Source organism: Molothrus ater, chromosome 11 (assembly GCF_012460135.2).
Source record: "Molothrus ater isolate BHLD 08-10-18 breed brown headed cowbird chromosome 11, BPBGC_Mater_1.1, whole genome shotgun sequence".
Lineage (NCBI taxonomy): Eukaryota > Metazoa > Chordata > Aves > Passeriformes > Icteridae > Molothrus > Molothrus ater.
The window spans coordinates 20791119-20810237 of NC_050488.2; the positions used below are offsets into that span (position 1 = coordinate 20791119).

A 19119-nucleotide genomic window follows, 5' to 3' on the forward strand; every position below is an offset into this window, starting at 1 on the left:
TGCTCTTCTTTTAAACAAAGCTTTTATTATTTTTTTAATTTTTAATTTGAGATGAAATGGAGCCACTCACACACAGAAAATAAAGCGATTATGTTTCAGCACTGCTGGTTTAAATGATGGCGTGTGTTAACAAATTAACATTAAATGTTTTGTGGCAGATTGTACACACAGCCCTGAGCCAAGCCCAGGCCTGATGCTCCATCCACGTCTGCCTGCGCTGACAGAGGAGCGCCTCTGGAACAGGAGAATTCCAGGTGCAAGAGCACCACGCTTTGCCCATGCAATCAGAATTGATTATTTGGTGTGGTCCAAAGGGAAAAGCTCCTGAGATTTGCCAAAAGAAAAAAAATAAACTGAGGGGCAAAAACCAACCCAAAACCACGCTTACCACACAGCACGTTGGACACTGGGATTTGTAGGACAAAGACTTGCGGATACAAAGGGAACAATCTGGAAAAAGGAAACACATCATTTTGAACATTATTCCAAATGCAGTTCCACATCCTTGCTCGTGTATTTCCTTGTACAATACATGCAAGCTATTCCACAATACACAAATATTGAAAACACACCATTTTTACATGGAATTGAGATTATCATTGTTACAAAACAATCCATATTTTATACAAACGTGTTTCAACATCAAATATCAGCTCCTCCACCTAAAGCTGATGTTTGTTTCCTTTTGTTCCCAGTGCAAGAAACCCTTCATCAGCCCCCACCACTCCAGCAGTGGTTGCACTGCTCACTCCCTCACCACGCTGGGTTTTTGACATGACTAATGCTGATCACTTCTATTTTCCTGCATAGCCCCAGACAAACTTGTTGCCATCTTATTGCAAAAGTCCCCATACCTTCTCATGATTTCTCATGGGCATCTTTTCACAGTACAGCCAACAAACTCCATCTCTCTTCACAGCACAACCAACAAACTCCAACTCTTTCTCAACCACCTAATCCCCTCTTTTGCAGCCCTCAGCTCCTTATTGGACACCGCTGTGGCCTATTAAGGGCAGGCCTGGTCCTAATCTTTGGTGATTAGTACAGCTACAACTCCTCAGGGGTGAGATTGCTTTCTGCACTATTCTCTTACATTCTATCCTTCCACACAAACTCACAATCCCCTCTTTTCCCCAGGCTCTTCTGCCCCTTTCCAAAACAATACCGATTTGTTGTTGAAAGAGGAGGCTAAAAAGGAGGGGAGACAGCACTGAAATGCTGAGAGACAGCTTAATGCCACCTCAGCATGGCAGGATGCCTCAGCAGATGGGTGGTGAAACATGCCACACTGTCAGAGTAAATTTCTGCGTTTGTTACACTTTGACAATTTCTCCATGAGCTTTTACGGCCACTTCAGGATTTTAAAAGTCTCATCACTCTCCAGGAAAACATTCCCGCACTAGATCATCATGGGTGAGAGTCTCAGCACTAGCTCCTGAAAGAGATCTGTATTTCATACACCCTCTGGGACTGCATCAGAAAAGCAGCAGAAGCATTAATTAATCCCAGAATGGTTTGGGCTGGGAGGGACCTTAAAGCTCATTTCATCCCACCCTCTGCCATGGGCAGGGACACTTTCCACTAGACCAGGTTGCTCCAAGCCAAATCCAACCTGGCCCAATGCACCAATTAACACTTAAAACCACAAATCCATCTAAATGCTCAAAAATTACTACATACATAGTAAGAAGTGAAATAGGGTGAGAAACCCATAAAGAAACAAACTTTAACTGTATGAAAAGAATGAAGTGGCAGATCCAGGCTGGCAGCATCTGACACCCACGTGTGCAATGATTGCTGCCTGGAGCCACTGTGCCCCAGGCAGGCTGCACCACCAGCAAGTGAAGAGAATTTCCAGTTTTGTGCCTCCCCACACTGGCTTCAATGGTGACAGCTTTGCCAAGCTAAACTTCACTGCCAAGCTACAATGTCCCCCTTCACAGAAGGAAGTGCTACAGTTTCTGAACCAAACAATCACAAACATTTATTTTAACGTGAGAAAAGGCAAGGTATCTCCCTCCTAATCTGGCTTCAGCAAAGCACTTGGGGCCAAGTTCCAGCAGATATCTCCCAGGGCAGACAGACAGAGCAGGATGGAAAATTCGAGCTTTTAGTACTCTGCACATAGAGCTTTGCATTTGTACCACCCTCAAGATGATAAGAAAGATATTTAAATGCAGAATGCCAGATGCCACATGTTTGTATTACAGCAGGAACTACACAAGGGAAGGTTCTGGCTGCTTCCATCTTGCAAAGCTCCTCCCAGCTTCCATGGCAAAGAGAACCACAGAACCCTAGAATGGTTTGGGGGGGAAGGGACCCCAAAGCCCAGCCAGTGCCATCCCCTGCCATGGCAGGGACCCCTCTCGCTGTCCCAGGCTGCTCCAAGCTCCAGTGTCCAGCCTGGCCTTGGGCACTGCCAGGGATCCAGGGGCAGCCCCAGCTGCTCTGGGCACCTGTGCCAGGGCCTCCCACCCTGCCAGGGAAGCTTCCTCTGGATCTCTAATCGAACCCTGCGCTCTGCCCGTGGGAAGCCATTGCCCCTCGTGCTGGTACTCCGGGCCCTTGCAGTTTCTGCCCACGTTTGCTGCAGGCTCCAGCGCCTTCTCTCTGCCGGGCGGAACAATCCCAGCTCCCGGCCTCTCCCCGCAGACACCCCGGACGCACAGACAGACAGACAGACACACAGCCCCCGCCCGGCACTCACAGCTGTGCGAGCACTGCGGGATGATCACGGCGATGCTGAAGTAGTCGAAGCAAATCCCGCAGCGCAGCAAGTCATCCACGGCCTGCAAGGAGAGCGGGCTGAGCGGGGCTGGCCGCGGCAGGCCCGGCAGCGCGGGCCGAGCGGCACCGCCCGGGACCCGGCCCCGGGACCCCCGCCCGGCCCCGCACGCACCTTGAGCGGAGCCAGGCCGGGCGGCCAGGGCGGCTCCAGCAGGGGCATGGCCAGCGCCATCCGTGCCGCCCCACGGCCCCGCTCCGCCGCCGGCGGGCCCCGCGCGCTTCCGGCCGCGCTTCCGGCAGCGCCGGGAACCGCCGGGAACTGCCGGGAACGGGGATGGGGAACGGGGAACCAAAGGGAACCGCCGGGGATGGGGAACGGGGAACCAAAGGGAACCGCCGGGAACGGGGATGGGAGCGGGAACCAACGGGAACCGCCGGGAACGGGGATGGGAGCGGGAACCAACGGGAACCGCCGGGAACGGGGATGGGGAACCAACGGGAACAGGAACCGCCAGGAACGGGAACTACGGGGAATGGGAGCGGGGATGGGAGCGGGGACCAAAGGGAACGGGAACCAACGGGAACTGCCGGGAACGGGGATAGGAACGGGAAACCGCCGGGGAACCAACGGGAACTACGGGGAACGGGGATGGGAACCAACAGGAACGGGAACTACGGGGGACGGGAGCGGGGATGGAACCGCCGGGAATGGGGATCGGGAACGGGGATAGGAGCGGGGATGGAAGCACCGGGCACGGCAGTGAAGCGGAATGGCCGAAAGCCGCCAAAGCGTCGGGCAGTGAGCGGTGAGGGCTGAGCGCTCCCCGCGGGCTCTGGGCAGGCTCGGCATTGCCGAGCTCGGGGAAATGAAGGCCCCGGGGGTGGGATCCAGCTGCGAGGGCAGGGTCGGTGCAGCTGTGCCGGCGGACCCGGCCCGACCCAGCCCGGCTGCCCCGCTCCCCGGCACGCTTCACACTGTTAACGATATTGCTGTTGGCTAAACTTGCTGTGGTAGAGGTTTTTACGCACACACATGAAGCATATGTAGCCGTTTTTTATAATACTCTACGGAACAGCACTACCTCCCTCTGCTTACTTCATGTCACAGTTGTGTTTTAAGCCCTTCGCTTTTTGCAGCTGCTGCTGACTCAAACGTGCTCTTACCTGAAAACTCTGTGCACCTGTGCCTGATTTTTCCTATGAGTTTTTTTGTAGCAGTGCAATTTCTGTGTTCTTGCTCCTGATCTGAGCTAGTCTGATTTTTGAATCAAGCCCAGCTCCCTCAATTGGCACTCAGCAACACTCATATATATCTGTATAAAGGATACTCCATGACCCCCATGATGGAGGAGGTCAGAATAAACCATCACAATGCTCTCTGCTGGCCTTGGGCACTGTGAGTCTCTGAATTTATATATTTGAATGGATCTGATTACTGCCTGTCCCTTGCCAAAAGTACTAGATTTTACAGAATAGTGTCATTGCCACTTAAGTGCCTGTTCTTTTCACCTTAAGGAATCCATTTCTGCTTTCTCTGTGAGCTGTGACCTGATTAATGAAACTCCTACAATTTTCTGTTCTCTTCGTTCCCTCATGCACAGGGCAGATCTTGGTTCACACATTCTGACAGGAGTTTATTGGATGGGAACGAACTCACCCAGGAATGGGCACAGAAAGTTCATGGGTTCATTTCTGCAGCAACACGTTTATTTTTTGTTTAAGTGGACTGATGAAGAACAAAGGGCAGTGAATTCACAGCCAAGCACCATCCACACAGACTGCTGCTGAATAAAACACAATTTAAACTATTTCCACGGTAATAGCACCATATAAAAGAACCCTGGAAAATCTGTGCTCTCAGCTGAATCCTGCACGCTGCAGAAGCTGGGGAGCATCACCTGCTCGGGTGCATGGCAGGATGCTCCCTTTAGCCCGGGGCGTGTGAGCATTTGTGTATTTCCCGTTGGGATGCGGTGCTGGGGCTGCCCCCCAGGGCAGAGCCACCGGGAGGCTCCTTCAGCCCTGCCTGGGGGGCAGCAACCCCTCCCTGCTCGGCTGTTTCAGGGGCACTCTGGGCTTCTGTGGAGCAGGAATGAACGTTCTGTGAACGTTCAAGCTACAACTTGTTATTATACACAGAACACATCTCCTCCTTCCGAGCCCCTGAAATACTCATTTAAATTGCATTTTCATACACTTGTTGCCCTGTTCTGTAAGCAGAGAAATGTATGGAAAAGCTTAGCAGGAGGTGGAGCAGCCTGACACAAAGCAAGTCTCCAAAATCTACTGATTTTCACTTGTGTTGTTGAGACGAAATATTTAAGTGGGGTTTTATGTAATTCCCATCTGTTGTGCACAAGTTAATAATGTAAAGAGCATTTGTTCCCCCGTGGTGCTCAGGGCCTCGTGCAGAAAGGCCTATTTCTTCCTCCATGCCCCAACAAACAAACAGCTCATCCTCAGCTGCCTTTAGTACATGGATCTTGAAACTAAAACCTAACACTCCACCAAGGTCTGCCTCGTGTGTCTGTGTGTCACTGGACATTCTTCATGATAGATGTACAAATGCACCACAGAAACAAGCGTCCGGACACCAGCATGTAGATTGGCTGGAAAATCAGCAGAAGAACATACTGTACTTAAAAAGAAAATACCAAACCCCAAAACAGAGAACATTTTGAGTTAATTGTTTCTAAGTATTCTCAGAGATTCCTTAATATTTAAAGCAGTGGAAAGTTTCTCATCATGTCATTCCCAACTGGAAAGGAGAAGAACCTGAAACCATGGGTAAAATTGTTCAGAAATATTTAACATTGACCTTGCTGTACTCTTGTGTTAAAGTTGGCAACCATTTATTGATTTCTCCAGGGCTAAATTTAGTCTGATGTTGAGACTTTTGGAACAAAAGGTCCCACATCATCGTGGTTTAACCCCCGTCAGCACCCAAGCCTCACACAGCCACTCCCTCACTACCCACCAATGGGACTGGTGATAGACTCAGAAGAGCAAAAGTGAGAAAACTTGTGGGCTGAGATAAAAACAGTTTAATAGGTGAAGCAAAAGCCACACACACAAGCAAAGTAAAGAAATTCATTCACTGTCTCCATGGGCAGTCAGGTGTTCAGCCACCTCCAGGACAGCAGGGCTCCATCTCAAGCTGCAGTAACTTGGGAAGACAAACTCCAATGACCTCACCCTTGGACTGAGCATGATGTCCTGTGGTCTGGAGCATCCCTTGGGGCAGCTGGGATCACCTTTCCTGGCTGTTTGCCCTCCCAGCCTCCCATGCTGTCCCAGCTTTGGTGCCAGTGTGGCAGTACGAGGAGCAGGAAAGGCCTTGGTTCTGTGTGAGCCCTGCTCAGACAGGGCAAAAACATCTCTATTTATAATCACTGTGTTCAGCACAAATCCCAAACACGGCCCCATTCCAGCCACTGGGAAGAAAATTAACTCTAGCCCAGGCAAAAGCAGGGCTGGAGCAGCCAGAGGATGTCCTGGAGTATCAGAGCACCTCGAGGGGTGTGGGCTCAGCCCTGCAGGACCCGCTGGTGTTTGCACTGCGATATTCAAAGACAGCAGGCTGCAGAGGCGGCTCCAGGGGTGCTGGTTTCCATTTCCTGTCATGTCTTTGGCTAAAGCCTCTGTGCTAGCCATGGTCCCACCAGCCCCCTTGCCATTCCCTCGGCAGCCTCGTGTGCAGCCAGAGATGCTGGAGCCTCCCTCGCAGCCCTCGAGGCCTCAGGAAATGCTCACAGCCTTTCACTGGTCAAAATGTTCCCAACCCATGTGCTGAAGCAATCTATCACCCTAGCAGGGGTTGTGCTGGCAGATCCCTCAAACACAACCTTTGCTGCTTTGGCTGTGCCACAGCTCCACAAGTATCTGGTCATTTCACACAGAAATTACTTGAAAGCACAAATGAAATCCTTTTTTCTTTTTTTGTTTTTCAGTCTACTGCAATGATTTTAGGCCAACGTAAGTCAGCCAAAAGCATCTTACTGTTTTACAGAGCAGCGTGGAAACTTCCATGAAAATGCTGTGAGAGTTAGCAGCCAAAGGAGCCAGAAATAATATTTAAACTTTCTCCTGGAGTGCTTTAAGATGAACATGATGAATAAAATCACTCTGGGCATTTCATAGCAAGCCAATGCTGATTGAGTTGGGCCTGACCTGAGGGCAGGATGAAATGACAGTGGCTGCTGACAGGCACCTGGGAGAGGAGGCAGCAGGTGAAGAGCACAGCCCTGCCCTGGGACAGGGACACGGAGTCGGGGAATGAGCCAGTGGTGAATTGGCCTTTGCTGGTTTGGGCCCTCTGCCAACAGCAACAAGCAACACTTGCTGACATTTCAGAGACATTGTTTTGCACATGGAGATATCTCCCATTTGGACACTGATGCTGATCCAGTAAATGTTAGAAAAATCATGAGTAATCCCACTAGCTCCAAACTGCTCCAGTATAAAAACTCCCACACTGACAATAAAGACAGTGATAGGTCTGTAATACCTTCCATTCTCTTTGACTGTCTCCCAACAGCGTATTCCACTGCCAGCTTTGGGCCTTAGAGTCACTCTTTGGCTGTTTGGTTCTTAGCCTGGGTGCAATTCCTTTCCCAACCATTCTAAATAAACCAAAGGGGAAAAAAAAAGAATAAAAGAAGAAAAAAAGCTGAATTAAATTAATTCAGCTGCTTGCAGAAACATGAGGATGCTGAGCATTTTGAGAAGGAGTAGCAGCAAGAGCCCAGAAGCAACATGCCAGCCCCAGGAAAGGCTAAGACCCTTCCTTCTCAGTGGGAAATGACTTTACTTTCCAGTGCCTAGTTTCTCTCAGTGATTCCCTCGGCAGTTAATCCGTGTGTAACTGCAGTGCTCTGTATCCCACCTGAGACCTGCTATGGAGGTCACAGGCAGGGGCTGACAAATAGGAAACAACAATTTGCATTCCCATGCAGACAAAAGTGAGTAAATCAGGTGAAATCTGAAGGCAAGAGAGTCAACACATTAATAGAAGTGTGTCTTAGTTGACGTTCCAGCTCTCCTGCACAGATTTAGCATTTTTCAGCTCGGAAAGGGACTTGGGACTAGGAAAAGGACTTGGGAGCAGTTTGGATACAAATTGCTGCCAGTCCCTTGTGCCATATGTCTGCTGCTTTGCCACCAAAATGCCCATTGTTAGGACTTCATTCCTTTGCTGAAAACTGTTAGGGTTGTTCTGCTGCTGTATTTATCACTTCACTGCTGCCTTTCCCCGTTCCTAAACATGAAGCACTTCTCAGCCTTTGCAATGCAAGGGTAGCAGCAGACCTCCCTGCACCTCTCTGCCAGGGTAAGACATTCCCCAGCCATGCCCCTGCTCCTGAGAAGGTTCATTTATCCTCCCTGTGAATTACTGGGAAGTGCAGGAGAGGCCTGAGGGCTCCTCACAGGGCTCTGGCCCCTTCAGCGCTTCCCAGCTCTGATTTAATTAAGAGCACAGTTTTCACCAACAAGGCTGCCATGCTTTGCCATGGATTATGCACTTGTGCCCAGAGGTGCCCGAGGGCAGGGATCCCTCCCACCAGCCCTGTCCTGCTGGGACATTGGCACCCTGCAGCACTCCCAGCACTGTCTCACCAAGAGGCTGAGGAGTCCCAGGGGCCACTGCAGATGCATTTCCCTGGACCATGGGGCCTCAGCAGAGTCTGGCTGCTCCTCGTGCTGCTGTGTGTGACCTCCAGCTCAGCCCATGCCCTATCTCACTGGAGAATGCTGCTCATCAAATCAGCGAGGGTAAAACACTCAGAGCAAGAGAGCTATGAAGAGGCAATTTCAGCTTCTGCTGAGCTTAGCCTGTTCATGCCTGGATTTATGTGCCAGAATGAGACTAAACAGAGGGAGGAGGAACCATTTGTCACCAGAACACATGCAGAAAAAGCAGCTCCAGCCTGTCCATGGCACCACAGCCTGCTCTAGTAGTGCACAAACCACTGCTGATGATCTGGGGTGAGATGGGTGTTGGGATTGACGCCAGTGGTGAAAAACAAAACCTCTCGAGTGCTGGCAGCTGAAACACCAGGTAATTACTTAATTGACTCCATGATCTCCACCTTGGAGCAGCAGTCTGCAGCACTCAGGCTAAAAGCAGAAGCCCATTAGTAATTCTGGCAGCAGTTAATGTCCCAGACCATAGAAAGCAGAAACCAGAGCGTGGCTGGTGCAGTGTTTGACACCTGCATCTCTCCATCTGCCAGGAGCACTCACCTCTGCTGGACCCAGCAGCTCCTCCTGCCCTGACCAGAGACACAGACCCAGAGTGGCCAGAACTGAGACCCAGGCAGGGAAACTGCACCAAAATTCAGGACATATCAATAGAAACTCAGCGCAGAAGGGAATTGGCCCCGTTCCCTGCTGGGTGGTACTGGGCAGACTGGCAGCCACAGGAGTCCCACTGGGATGTGGGGAGGTGGGAGCCTTGGGATGGGCAGGGGGCACAGATCCACACAAGGTCTGAACTGGAATCAAGAGGCAAACAGGTGAGCAGAGTTATAAAGATGCTGCAGAGTACCACTGCCAGAATGGGGGAGCTCTGTGGGAATAAAGCCACATTTGGGGGCCACTTTGGCCGTTGGGGCTGTAAAACATTTCCTTGCATTCCCCTCAGACAGACCAGCCCTCAGCAACACATTCACAGCCCAAAGGGATGCAGCCCCTGGCTGTGTCCCCTGCTGCCATCAGCCTGTCCTGGGGAAGGCTCCAGCAGCCCTGCTCTGGAGGGCACAGCAGTGCCACCACAGGCTGCCACCCACAGCCCAGCACCCAGCTCATTCAGCTGGCAGCACTGTACATCCATAACCTCACTTGGACACAGGGGATTGTCCACTCAAGCTGGCTTTGGCAGGAATAAATCCACCCTGGCACCAGCTGGGCTGGGGACAATGTGTTTGGCCCCTGCTGTCAGCTCATGGCAGCAGGGCCAGGAGCAGCTGGATCCAAAGCCACAGGCAAGAAGCAAAAGGGAAGGGGTGGCTGCACTCAAGGCTTGTCCCCAAAAGCCCTATGAACAATGTATAACTTCTTACAGGAAACAATCATTTATACAATTCCCATGGACTTCAGTTGCCACACCAGGGAGGAGGGAAGGCATTAGTCATGCACTAGCAGATGTTTTGACTTACGTAAGGCCAATTTTTTTTCTTTCTTTCTTTTAAGAAAAAGGCTGCATCTCACCCTAGAGCCTTCTTGAGAGCCTCCTCACCCTCAGCCACTGCCACGGCCCCACAAGCTCAGCACTGCCCTGCTCCATGGCACAGCTCTGCCAGCCTCAGCACTTGCCCAGTCATTGCTAAATGTATTATTTTTATTAAAGCTGTCTTGAAGGGGGTGAAAAAAATGGATGCAGCAAGAGTTTAGAGACAGAAATCCAACACGAGTTCCATCAGTGCTCAGCAGCAGCAGGTGGGGGGTAATGCAGCCAAGGGCAGTTATTTCTTGTCAGCCGAGACCCATCCAGGAGGGAAGAAAGCTGGTTACCTTTGAGCAGGATAGGAGGGTTTGGGCTGGTGACCAGCAGTGCTGACAGCCCTTTCCTGGGCGAGTCACAGGAGCACAGGGCTCTGCCAGGCTGCAGAAGCCCACCCAGCCCCATCCCCACTGCACCAGCTCCCTGGGACAGCAGCCAAGGGAGCTGCACCAGCTCCCAGCCAAGCTCTTGCTCATCACAGCCTCCCAGTGCCCCAGGCAGCTGCAAATCCTAATGAAGAAATTCATCTTGGTTAGATAGAGCCGGACACGTGTGCATGTCCAGAGATGAGCCTCATGCTGATGGGGCTCGGGTGGAATCAGGAGCTGTCGGAGGGCGCCTGGCCTTTGGATGCTGTCAGGAGGCTGTTATTAGATTTAAAGGTCTGGGATAAGCTTTGCTCCAGCGTCATTTCCAACACACAAACCTCACCTGATTTTGCAGCATCAAGGACTCCGAGCCCAAGTCTCTGGAAGCTTCCTGGGGAGGACAGAGGCGTCTCTGTGGAACAGAGCAAGGCTGGGTTACCTGCAATGCTTATGCTGATCTGATGCACAAGATATTTAAAATCCAGCAAATTACACTTTTCTCTCATGAAACACTTAAACCAAGATGTTTCAACAGCTGCTGCCTTCCACCCCATAAGCAAGGGAAGTGATCCCAAAGGGCAGCAGGAATGTGGTGCTGTTTTCCAGCTGAGCTGGGATCATAGAAAGGTTTCCAACTGCTCCACAGTATTTACAGAAGATGGATAATGCTGCAGTCTCTCAGGCCTGCTGAAGTCTGGTTTCCAGTGTTTCTATAGTGAGGCTGTAGGTGTATATTAAGGGGAAATAAAAAAGTTATCAAAGTTGGGTAAATCCTCCTATTTTCATTGTGTGCCTGCAGCCAGCTGAGGCACAGGACACAGCACAGCCTCCCCAGGCTCACTCAGCCCTGCCTGCTGCAGGTCCTGGGCAGGGGCCGGGGACAGCTGGGGGCACCAGGAACTCTCCAGACACCCACCACATCAGCCCTTTGAACTACCAGGGGAAGGGCTCCACTCCAGGGACATGGGGACACTGGCTTGTGCTGGAGCAGGGAGCCAAACATTCAAAGGAAAATACTAAAATTGAAAGCAAGCTCAGAATGCACCAAACCACAGCAGCTCTGGCTGGTGCCAGCACTGTCCCTCCCATGGCTGATGAGCTATCACTGGGCAGGCCAGGGGAGCTGACAGCTGAAAAACATGGGGCCAGTTTCAAGAATCAGTCTCATCTGGCAAGCGTTTTCTCCTCTGCACAGGAAATCAGACATATGCTGCAGGGAATGCCTCCAAACCCACGCACACAACACAGGAGAATCTCTGCCCCGGGGGGCTGAGCTGTCGGGCAGCCCCAGACACGAGGGTGCCACGGGCAGAGGGGATCAGGCAGGAAAAAGGGCCCTAAATGGCCCAGCAGGGCATGGTGCAGCCACAAGCAATGAGGGTGCCATGAACCTACAGCCTTAGCAATTCATCCCCCCCTCCAAAAGCCAATGTAACAGAGCATCTCTCAAATGTTCACAAGAGCAGGGAACTCCAGGCAAGTCAGAGCTGCTGCCCAAAGGGATCTGCAGCCACATCTGAGCTGAAACAGCAGCAGGGGCTGCAAAATCCCTCTGCACTGGGATGCTGGGGTGGCCCCAGAGCGTCCCACATGGCCCTGGCTCCCCCTGGGAAGGAATGCCCTTCTCTGCACCCTGCGCTCCATGCTGGCTCCCGCGGCTGGGCACAGATGTCATTGCCAGGGCAGAGCCAGGGCCAGAGGCCACAGGAGGGACAGGGCAGCCATGCACAGCCCCTGCCATGAGCTCACGGCAGGCTCTGGGCACCCCCAGCACACAGCTCTGTTTTAGTTTTAAACATCAATGGAAAATCTTTACCTCATCCACTAAAAGCTCTTTAATGTCCTCGCACATGAAAAAAAATGACTATAATGTATTAGCAATTTGGATTATTTGATTCAGTCAGCAGGACTGAGAGCACTTGTTTCACTTTGGGTCCAGGTTCAGAGCACTAATCACTAAGTTCTGCATCATTTCCTTTACATTTCATTTCTATGTCATTTTTTCATTCATCAGCTATGAGTGTGAGTGGTGCCAGAGCGCCCTTAGGTGCCCCGTGGGGCACGCAGAGTGAGATCCAGGCATACTGAGCTGCTGGACCAATCCAAGCTAAAGGCAAGTCACCCCCGGGCCATTCCCTGGCAGTCAGGTACCCCAGAGATGACTGGAGGAGGCTGAGAGCTCCTTCCATCACCTCGGAGGGTTCCAGTGCTCGCTGAGGAGCTGCTGAGGCAGAGCCAAGGCACTGTCACCCTCCAGCCCCTGGGCAGCACTCCCAGAGCTGACAGCGAGGGCTCTGCTGTTTCTCCTCACCTGCAGAGAGCAGCGCTGGCAGGGGCAGCATCGCCGCCCAGCCCTCTGGGTCCGCCCCTGCCTTCCAGCAGTTTTTCACTGGGGCGATTCCCTGCCCTGACCCCCTGAAGCGGGATGGGAGGAGCCGGCCCCTGCTCAGTCCGGGCTCCGTGCCACCAGCCTGGCTCTGCCCTGTGCCCCATGCCAGCAGCATCCCGCGCTCCAGGCACACCGTGAGCCACAGGCTCCCGGCGCTCACATTCTCCGCCTAAAAGGAATTCCTGCCTTCAGCAGGAAACCAGCACACGCGGCAGAGCGCAGCAGTGTGGAACGGTAATTCAAATGCAAATGCTGCAACCGGCCCGCAGAAATTAATAAATACATTCGATTTATTGATCACACTCAGAGTTAATGATTATTACACCTCACCTGGGTAACTGGACTCTCTGGAGAGAATCAGGTTTTAATTTCAGTTCAATCAGTCAGCGGCAGCCCGTGCAGCACTTTTGCCCGGAGGAAAGGAAAAGGAAAAGAAGGAAAAGGAAAAGAAGGAAAAGGAAAAGAAGGAAAAGGAAAAGAAGGAAAAGGAAAAGAAGGAAAAGGAAAAGAAGGAAAAGGTCCAGTCCCCGCTCCCCGCGCGTCGCTCGGCCCGGCCGGGGGCGGAGCGCTGCTGCCCTCTGCTGGCGGCGGGCGGACACTGCGGGCACACCGCGGGACGAGCGGAGCACCGAGCACACCTGGCACACACCTGGCACGCACCTGGCACACACCTGGCACACACCTGGCACACACCTGGCACACACCTGGCACGCACCTGGCGGGCACCTGGCACACACCTGGCACACACCTGGCACACACCTGGCACGCACCTGGCACGCACCTGGCACGCACCTGGCACACACCTGGCACGCACCTGGCACGCACCTGGCGGGCACCTGGCACACACCTGGCACACACACCTGGCGGGCACCTGGCACACACCTGGCACACACCTGGCACACACCTGGCGGGCACCTGGCACACACCTGGCACACACCTGGCACACACCTGGCGGGCACCTGGCACGCACCTGGCACGCACCTGGCGGGCACCTGGCACGCACCTGGCACACACCTGGCACGCACCTGGCACGCACCTGGCGGGCACCTGGCACACACCTGGCACGCACCTGGCACACCGGCACACACCCCGCAGAGGCCTCACAAGTGTCGCGCACAGCTGGCACCCTCCAGGGCCTGGCCAAACCCCGCTCCTCCACACGCACCCGCTGCCCAGGGACCTGCCGGAGCCACCCCCGGGCTCTCCCCCGGGCGGTGCCAGGATGCGGTGGGTACCGGGCTGTGTCAGAACCGCTGCCAGCTGCTCCCGGTGCTGAGGAGAGCGTGGTGACCAGGACGGGCATGACAGCCCAGAATCCACCCTGCACTCACCTCCCCTGAGGCTGAGCCCATTAACCGTATTTAAGGAGGGGTAATTAAGGACGGGGTGGTGCAGGTCGAGCCCCACCTCCAGCTTGCCCAGCCCTCCCCCTGCCCGTGGCCCACGCAGACCCCGGCTCGAGCATCACCAGCTGTGTCTGCAGCTGCCCCACCTCGGGGATGGATGATGGACGGAATCGGGGAGGTCTCTGTCTCTCCATGCCACCAAGATGGGTGGGAAGTGAAGCCACGACCCAGCAGCAAAAAAAAAAAAAAAGAAAACAACTGGGAAGAGACATAACCCAGCCAGAAGAGTCCAGCGCAGTTCCTCACAGCCTGAGTGCGAAGGGCTCTGGGGCTGTTTGTTTAGAATGTGAGCTTTTTATCTCCTCAGCACCCATAAACAGCACCCAGAGCCTGGCTACAGGGGCAGGAGACTGTCTGTACTGCCCAGGGCAGGAGGGTGTGGGGAGGAGGCACAGGCAAGAGGCAGCAAATCTTCTGAAATCACAGACAACGTTTTTGAGAAAAGTTAAGCAGTTTATTCAACAGGATGAGTCCACACCCAACCAGTGGCTTCATCTACATGGCATCACCAGCACACACGAGGACCCACTCAGACACTCTAGCTGACGGCATCTCACCATACGTTACAGAGACAACACCAGAGGAGGAAGGGGAGGAGGAGGATGGCCGGTACAGCAGGCAGCAGCCAGCGTTTCCCACGGCCTCCCGGCACAACCAGCCCCGTCCCCACAGACCTCGCAGCCCAGCCACGCAAAGCAAATCAGACTCGGGACATCTACTGCCGCCCCGCAAGAACCACAACACTGCTAGTTAAATAACACACCTGGGACACAAAAACCACCTACCAGGGACTTCAGCCTAAGGAACAAAGTGCAGTCATGGCCGCCCCGGGCCCGCGCTCAGGCGTGAGGGTCTGTCCAGGGCAGGGTGGGTGCCGCTGCGCTCACCTCATGGCCGGGCCATGGCTGGGATGGATGGCAGGGCCACAGTGCCACCGTGCTCCCCTCAGCCCCACAGCAGGGCCATGGCCATGGCCAGGATGGATGGGGCAGGGCCATGGTGCACCATGCTCCCCTCATGGCATGGCCATGGCCAGGATGGATGGCAGGGCCGCGGTGACACCATGCTCCCCTCATGGCATAGCCATGGCCATGGCCAGGATGGATGGGGCAGGGCCATGGTGCACCATGCTCCCCTCACGGCATAGCCATGGCCATGGCCAGGATGGATGGGGCAGGGCCATGGTTCACCATGCTCCCCTCATGGCATAGCCATGGCCATGGCCAGGATGGATGGCAGGGCCGCGGTGACACCGTGCTCCCCTCAGCCTCATGTGAGGGCCATGGCCATGGCCAGGATGGATGGGGCAGGGCCATGGTGCACCATGCTCCCCTCATGGCCAGGATGGATGGCAGGGCCGCGGTGACACCATGCTCCCCTCAGCCTCATGTGAGGGCCATGGCCATGGCCAGGATGGATGGGGCAGGGCCATGGTGCACCATGCTCCCCTCATGGCCAGGATGGATGGCAGGGCCGCGGTGACACCGTGCTCCCCTCAGCCTCATGTGAGGGCCATGGCCATGGCTGGGCTGGACGGGGCAGGGCCGCAGGAGCTGGCCCAGAGCTCGCTCTGCACAGCAGACACAGCTGCCCCGAGCAGCCGCCCTCACTCAGCTCACCCGCCCTGGCTCTGGCGGCAGCTCGGCCGTGGGCTGTCACAGTGAAGCTCTGTGAACTCTGAAGCCCACACACAGTCTGTGCCCTCAGGGAGGTACCGAGGATCGGAGTCAGTCACTCACAAACCATGAGTGAGTTCCAGTTACGATGCTCCTACAACGTATGTGGTTCAATTTTGTGCCAAGTTCGCTTACAGAAAAATACATTTCTTCCCTTAAATTTACAGTAGTTAAAACTACACTTGGAATACCATATTACAAAGGGGGAGTTTATTCTCCAACAAAAAGTCTTGGTTCCCTTTTCATCAAACAGAAAAATGGAAGGACTTTAAAAGCAATCACCCCCAGCACAACACAACTGCCCAGACGAACCCATGTGTGCACAGCCCCCAGGCCTGAACTCCAACCGTTTGTTTTGGTGCTCAAAAAGGCACTTAAAGATAAGAAAGCAATTGTATTAAAACCCACAACAAAACAAAACAAAGGAAAATGAAAGGCAATAATTTAATAGAAAGACACTGGAATTTGTACCGTATGGTCAAAAGTAAGGGAGGAAATAAAACCCCTAATGAAGATGGGCTTGCTCTCAAGTCATCTCAGAAAGCATACAAAAAACAGAAAACTGGCAAAGTGAATGTTCTCCAGGAACTAAATGGAAACAAAAGTAATAATTACTGGCAATGGATACACAGCACTCGTGCCAAATGGGTCCTTCCCTCCCCAGCACAGGTCCCTGACCAGCCCAGCCTGGCTGAACATCTGCAGCTGCTGCACCAGGCTGGGCAGCGGCCAGGGGCTGTGCCAGGAAAGGGGCATGATGGAGAAATAAACACCAACGTGAACCAAACGCCAAGGACGTTCACAGACACGCACACACACCGTCTGCCCTGCCAGCGTGACAGGGAGGGACATGGGCAGAGCTGCTCCCCACGGGCTCTGCCAGGGGTGCCGGCGGCTTCGCTTCCCTTCGGGATTACTAGTATTATTACTGGGTTTATTTGTACATTGAGCTACCTACTAAGTGCAAAGATTTGTTGAGTGGCATCGGCTTTATCTAACTTTAGCCTATTTTTGTACAGTTTACAGGTTAACAGTTACCTTCGAGCAGTTAAGCAAGTACAGCAATATTTACAGGGCTGGCAGAGCGGGGCGTGAGGGGACACGTGCGAGGGGCAGGGGACAGGCACCAGCCAGTCCCACAGCCTGTGCCCAGTGCACAGGGGTGCAGCTGTGGAGGGGCAGAGATGGGGTGCAGCTGTGACAGGTACAGAGGTACAGGTGTGGATGTACAGGCAGTCTTGCACACGTGGAAGCTCCCCAGCCGAGGAGACACGAGCCACGGCAGGACTGACGGGTTCTGCCACCCTGGTCAGTGCCTCCACTGCCTTCTGGAAGTCAGGCCGCTTCTCCTGCAGAGCTGGGGTCCACAGCAGTGCTGGAGAGATGAGGGAGACAAAGCAAAGCCCCAGGGAGGGTAAGTGGCTGCTGGGTGAGTCAGGAGGGCTGGCAGGCTCTTTGCCCAGGCACAGAGCAGCAGGATCAGAGATAGCAGGGAGGAAGGATGAATGTTAGGAGACATGAGCATGTGACCATGGGGAAGTGCCAAATCAAACCGTGGGGCATTGCATGGAAATCTGTACAAGGAAAAGCTGCAGGAGAAGCACAGAGCATCTCGGATTCAGTGCTTACAGAGGAGTCTGGATTATCACACAGGACCATGCAATCCGCAGCCTTCTGCATATTTTTCCTCTGGGTAAAACAAAATGTAGATTCTTTTGCATAAACTCAAACTGTTGTATTATATGGTACAGTACAGAAAGTGCAAAGTATCACCCATCAGATCAGCTTTGCATCTGATGTGGTCAAACACGGCTCATGCTTCTCATGCGGGACAACCACTCTGACCTGAGACCCCTCCTCGCTGCTCAGGCCTGACTCTCAAGAGACCACTGGGTTGGGTTTTGATTAAAAAAAAAAAAAAAAAAGAAAAAGCACGTGGGGAAAGGGAGATGAAGAATCTCCAAACTCTGTAAGTTACTCCATGCTTTACCACAGGTTTGGTCACTAGTCCTTGCTCACTCTGAGAACTTGCAGAGAAGCAGCATTCCACAGTCCCAGTGCAGCGCAGCGTCCTCCTGCACGAGGGTGATGGCACACACCTCACTCTGTCCCACTCATGACACTCACTTCACTCCATTCCCATCCATGGCACACACCCTGCTTGTCCCTGCTGCCAGGGAATCACGGGCACATGAAGACATCTCAGGATTCAGGACTGGAAAGACTCCAGCTGGCCGGTCACACATGGTCATGTATGGATTTCCAGCTCTTCTCCACAGCCCAGCAGTGAACAGACCCCACTGCATTCCCATCCTTTTTTTTTTTTTTTTTCAATGCCAAGAGGTACAGAAAATAAATTCCAGGATGGCCTTGTATTGCTTGACGCACAGCTGCTGCAGCGTGGGCTTCCAGGTGCACACAGACAGCCTTGGAAACCCAGACCAACCCACTGTCTCAAGAGAGGACATTTCAGAGCCAGTTTCTGAGGTAAATCTACTGTTTTAAAAAGTCACTGAATTCTGTACACTTTGTTTTTAATATATACTTCTACACTGAATGTGTTCTCCAGTGCCAACACTCAGACCTGCCGTCTCCTCCTGCCGTAGGACTGCAAGCTCGGGAAGTGTTTCTGCATGGATGGGGTGTGTGCACACCTATGTACATACACACACACGTATGTACAGCACCAGGCCCAGGCCCCACGCGTGTTTCCTTCCACAGAGGCTTCCCAGCAGGGCTCTGACCCCTGCCCACCCGGCGCGGCTCCGCTCGCCCCGCTCCCAGCGTCCGGGCGCCGCAGTCCCCGCGCCCCGGCCTACATGGTGCCCGATTTATCTGCCGAGCTGCTGGGGAAGAGCTTCTCGGTGGGGGTGACGGCGGGGCTGCCCACGCCCGAGCTGCTGCTGCTGCTGGAGCGGTGCTGCACCACGGGCCGCACCGGCCGCATGGGCGGCGGCCGCAGCTGCGCCCCGGCCAGCCGGGCCGACAGCGCCGGCTTGAAGGTGGTCATCATCTCGGAGGTGGAGCTGCTGCTGCGCCGCATGGCCGCCTCGGGGTCCCGGATCAGGATGGTGTGCAGCGGGCTGGCCGGCTCCGAGTTGGTGGCGCCCATCGGAGGGTTCTTCATGGGCTCCAGCGTGTCCAGCACCACGTCGGGTGCCTGCTTGGCCGTGTTCTGCCTCTCCAGCTCCCGCAGCTCGTTCAGCGCCGTGCTCATGGTCTTCTCGATGTCCTGCAATGCCAAAGCCACGTCAGCGCTGTGCCACGGCACCACCTGCTCCCCTGCACTCCACCCCACCATCCTGGCGTGCCTGCCTGCAGGGGGGGTCTC

The 19119-nt window shown here is 53.9% G+C and overlaps 2 protein-coding genes across 4 annotated transcripts in view; both read right to left on the reverse strand.

The window, feature by feature from the left end:
• The window catches only part of RAD18 (RAD18 E3 ubiquitin protein ligase), a 29018-nt gene extending 26005 nt beyond the window's left edge, over positions 1–3013 (reverse strand). For both annotated transcript variants that reach the window (XM_036391129.2, XM_036391128.2), the window contains exons 1-3: positions 2900–3013; positions 2708–2789; positions 389–450 (exon numbers count right to left, since the gene is read on the reverse strand). In XM_036391129.2, the coding sequence (XP_036247022.1) occupies positions 389–450; positions 2708–2789; positions 2900–2959 (204 nt within the window). In that variant the 5' untranslated portion in view covers positions 2960–3013. The remainder of the gene's footprint in view (positions 1–388; positions 451–2707; positions 2790–2899) is intronic.
• An 11531-nt stretch (positions 3014–14544) lies between these two features.
• Positions 14545–19119, reverse strand: part of SRGAP3 (SLIT-ROBO Rho GTPase activating protein 3) — a 76050-nt gene continuing 71475 nt past the window's right edge. For both annotated transcript variants that reach the window (XM_036390762.2, XM_036390760.2), the window contains exon 22: positions 14545–19020. In XM_036390762.2, the coding sequence (XP_036246655.1) occupies positions 18604–19020 (417 nt within the window). In that variant the 3' untranslated portion in view covers positions 14545–18603. The remainder of the gene's footprint in view (positions 19021–19119) is intronic.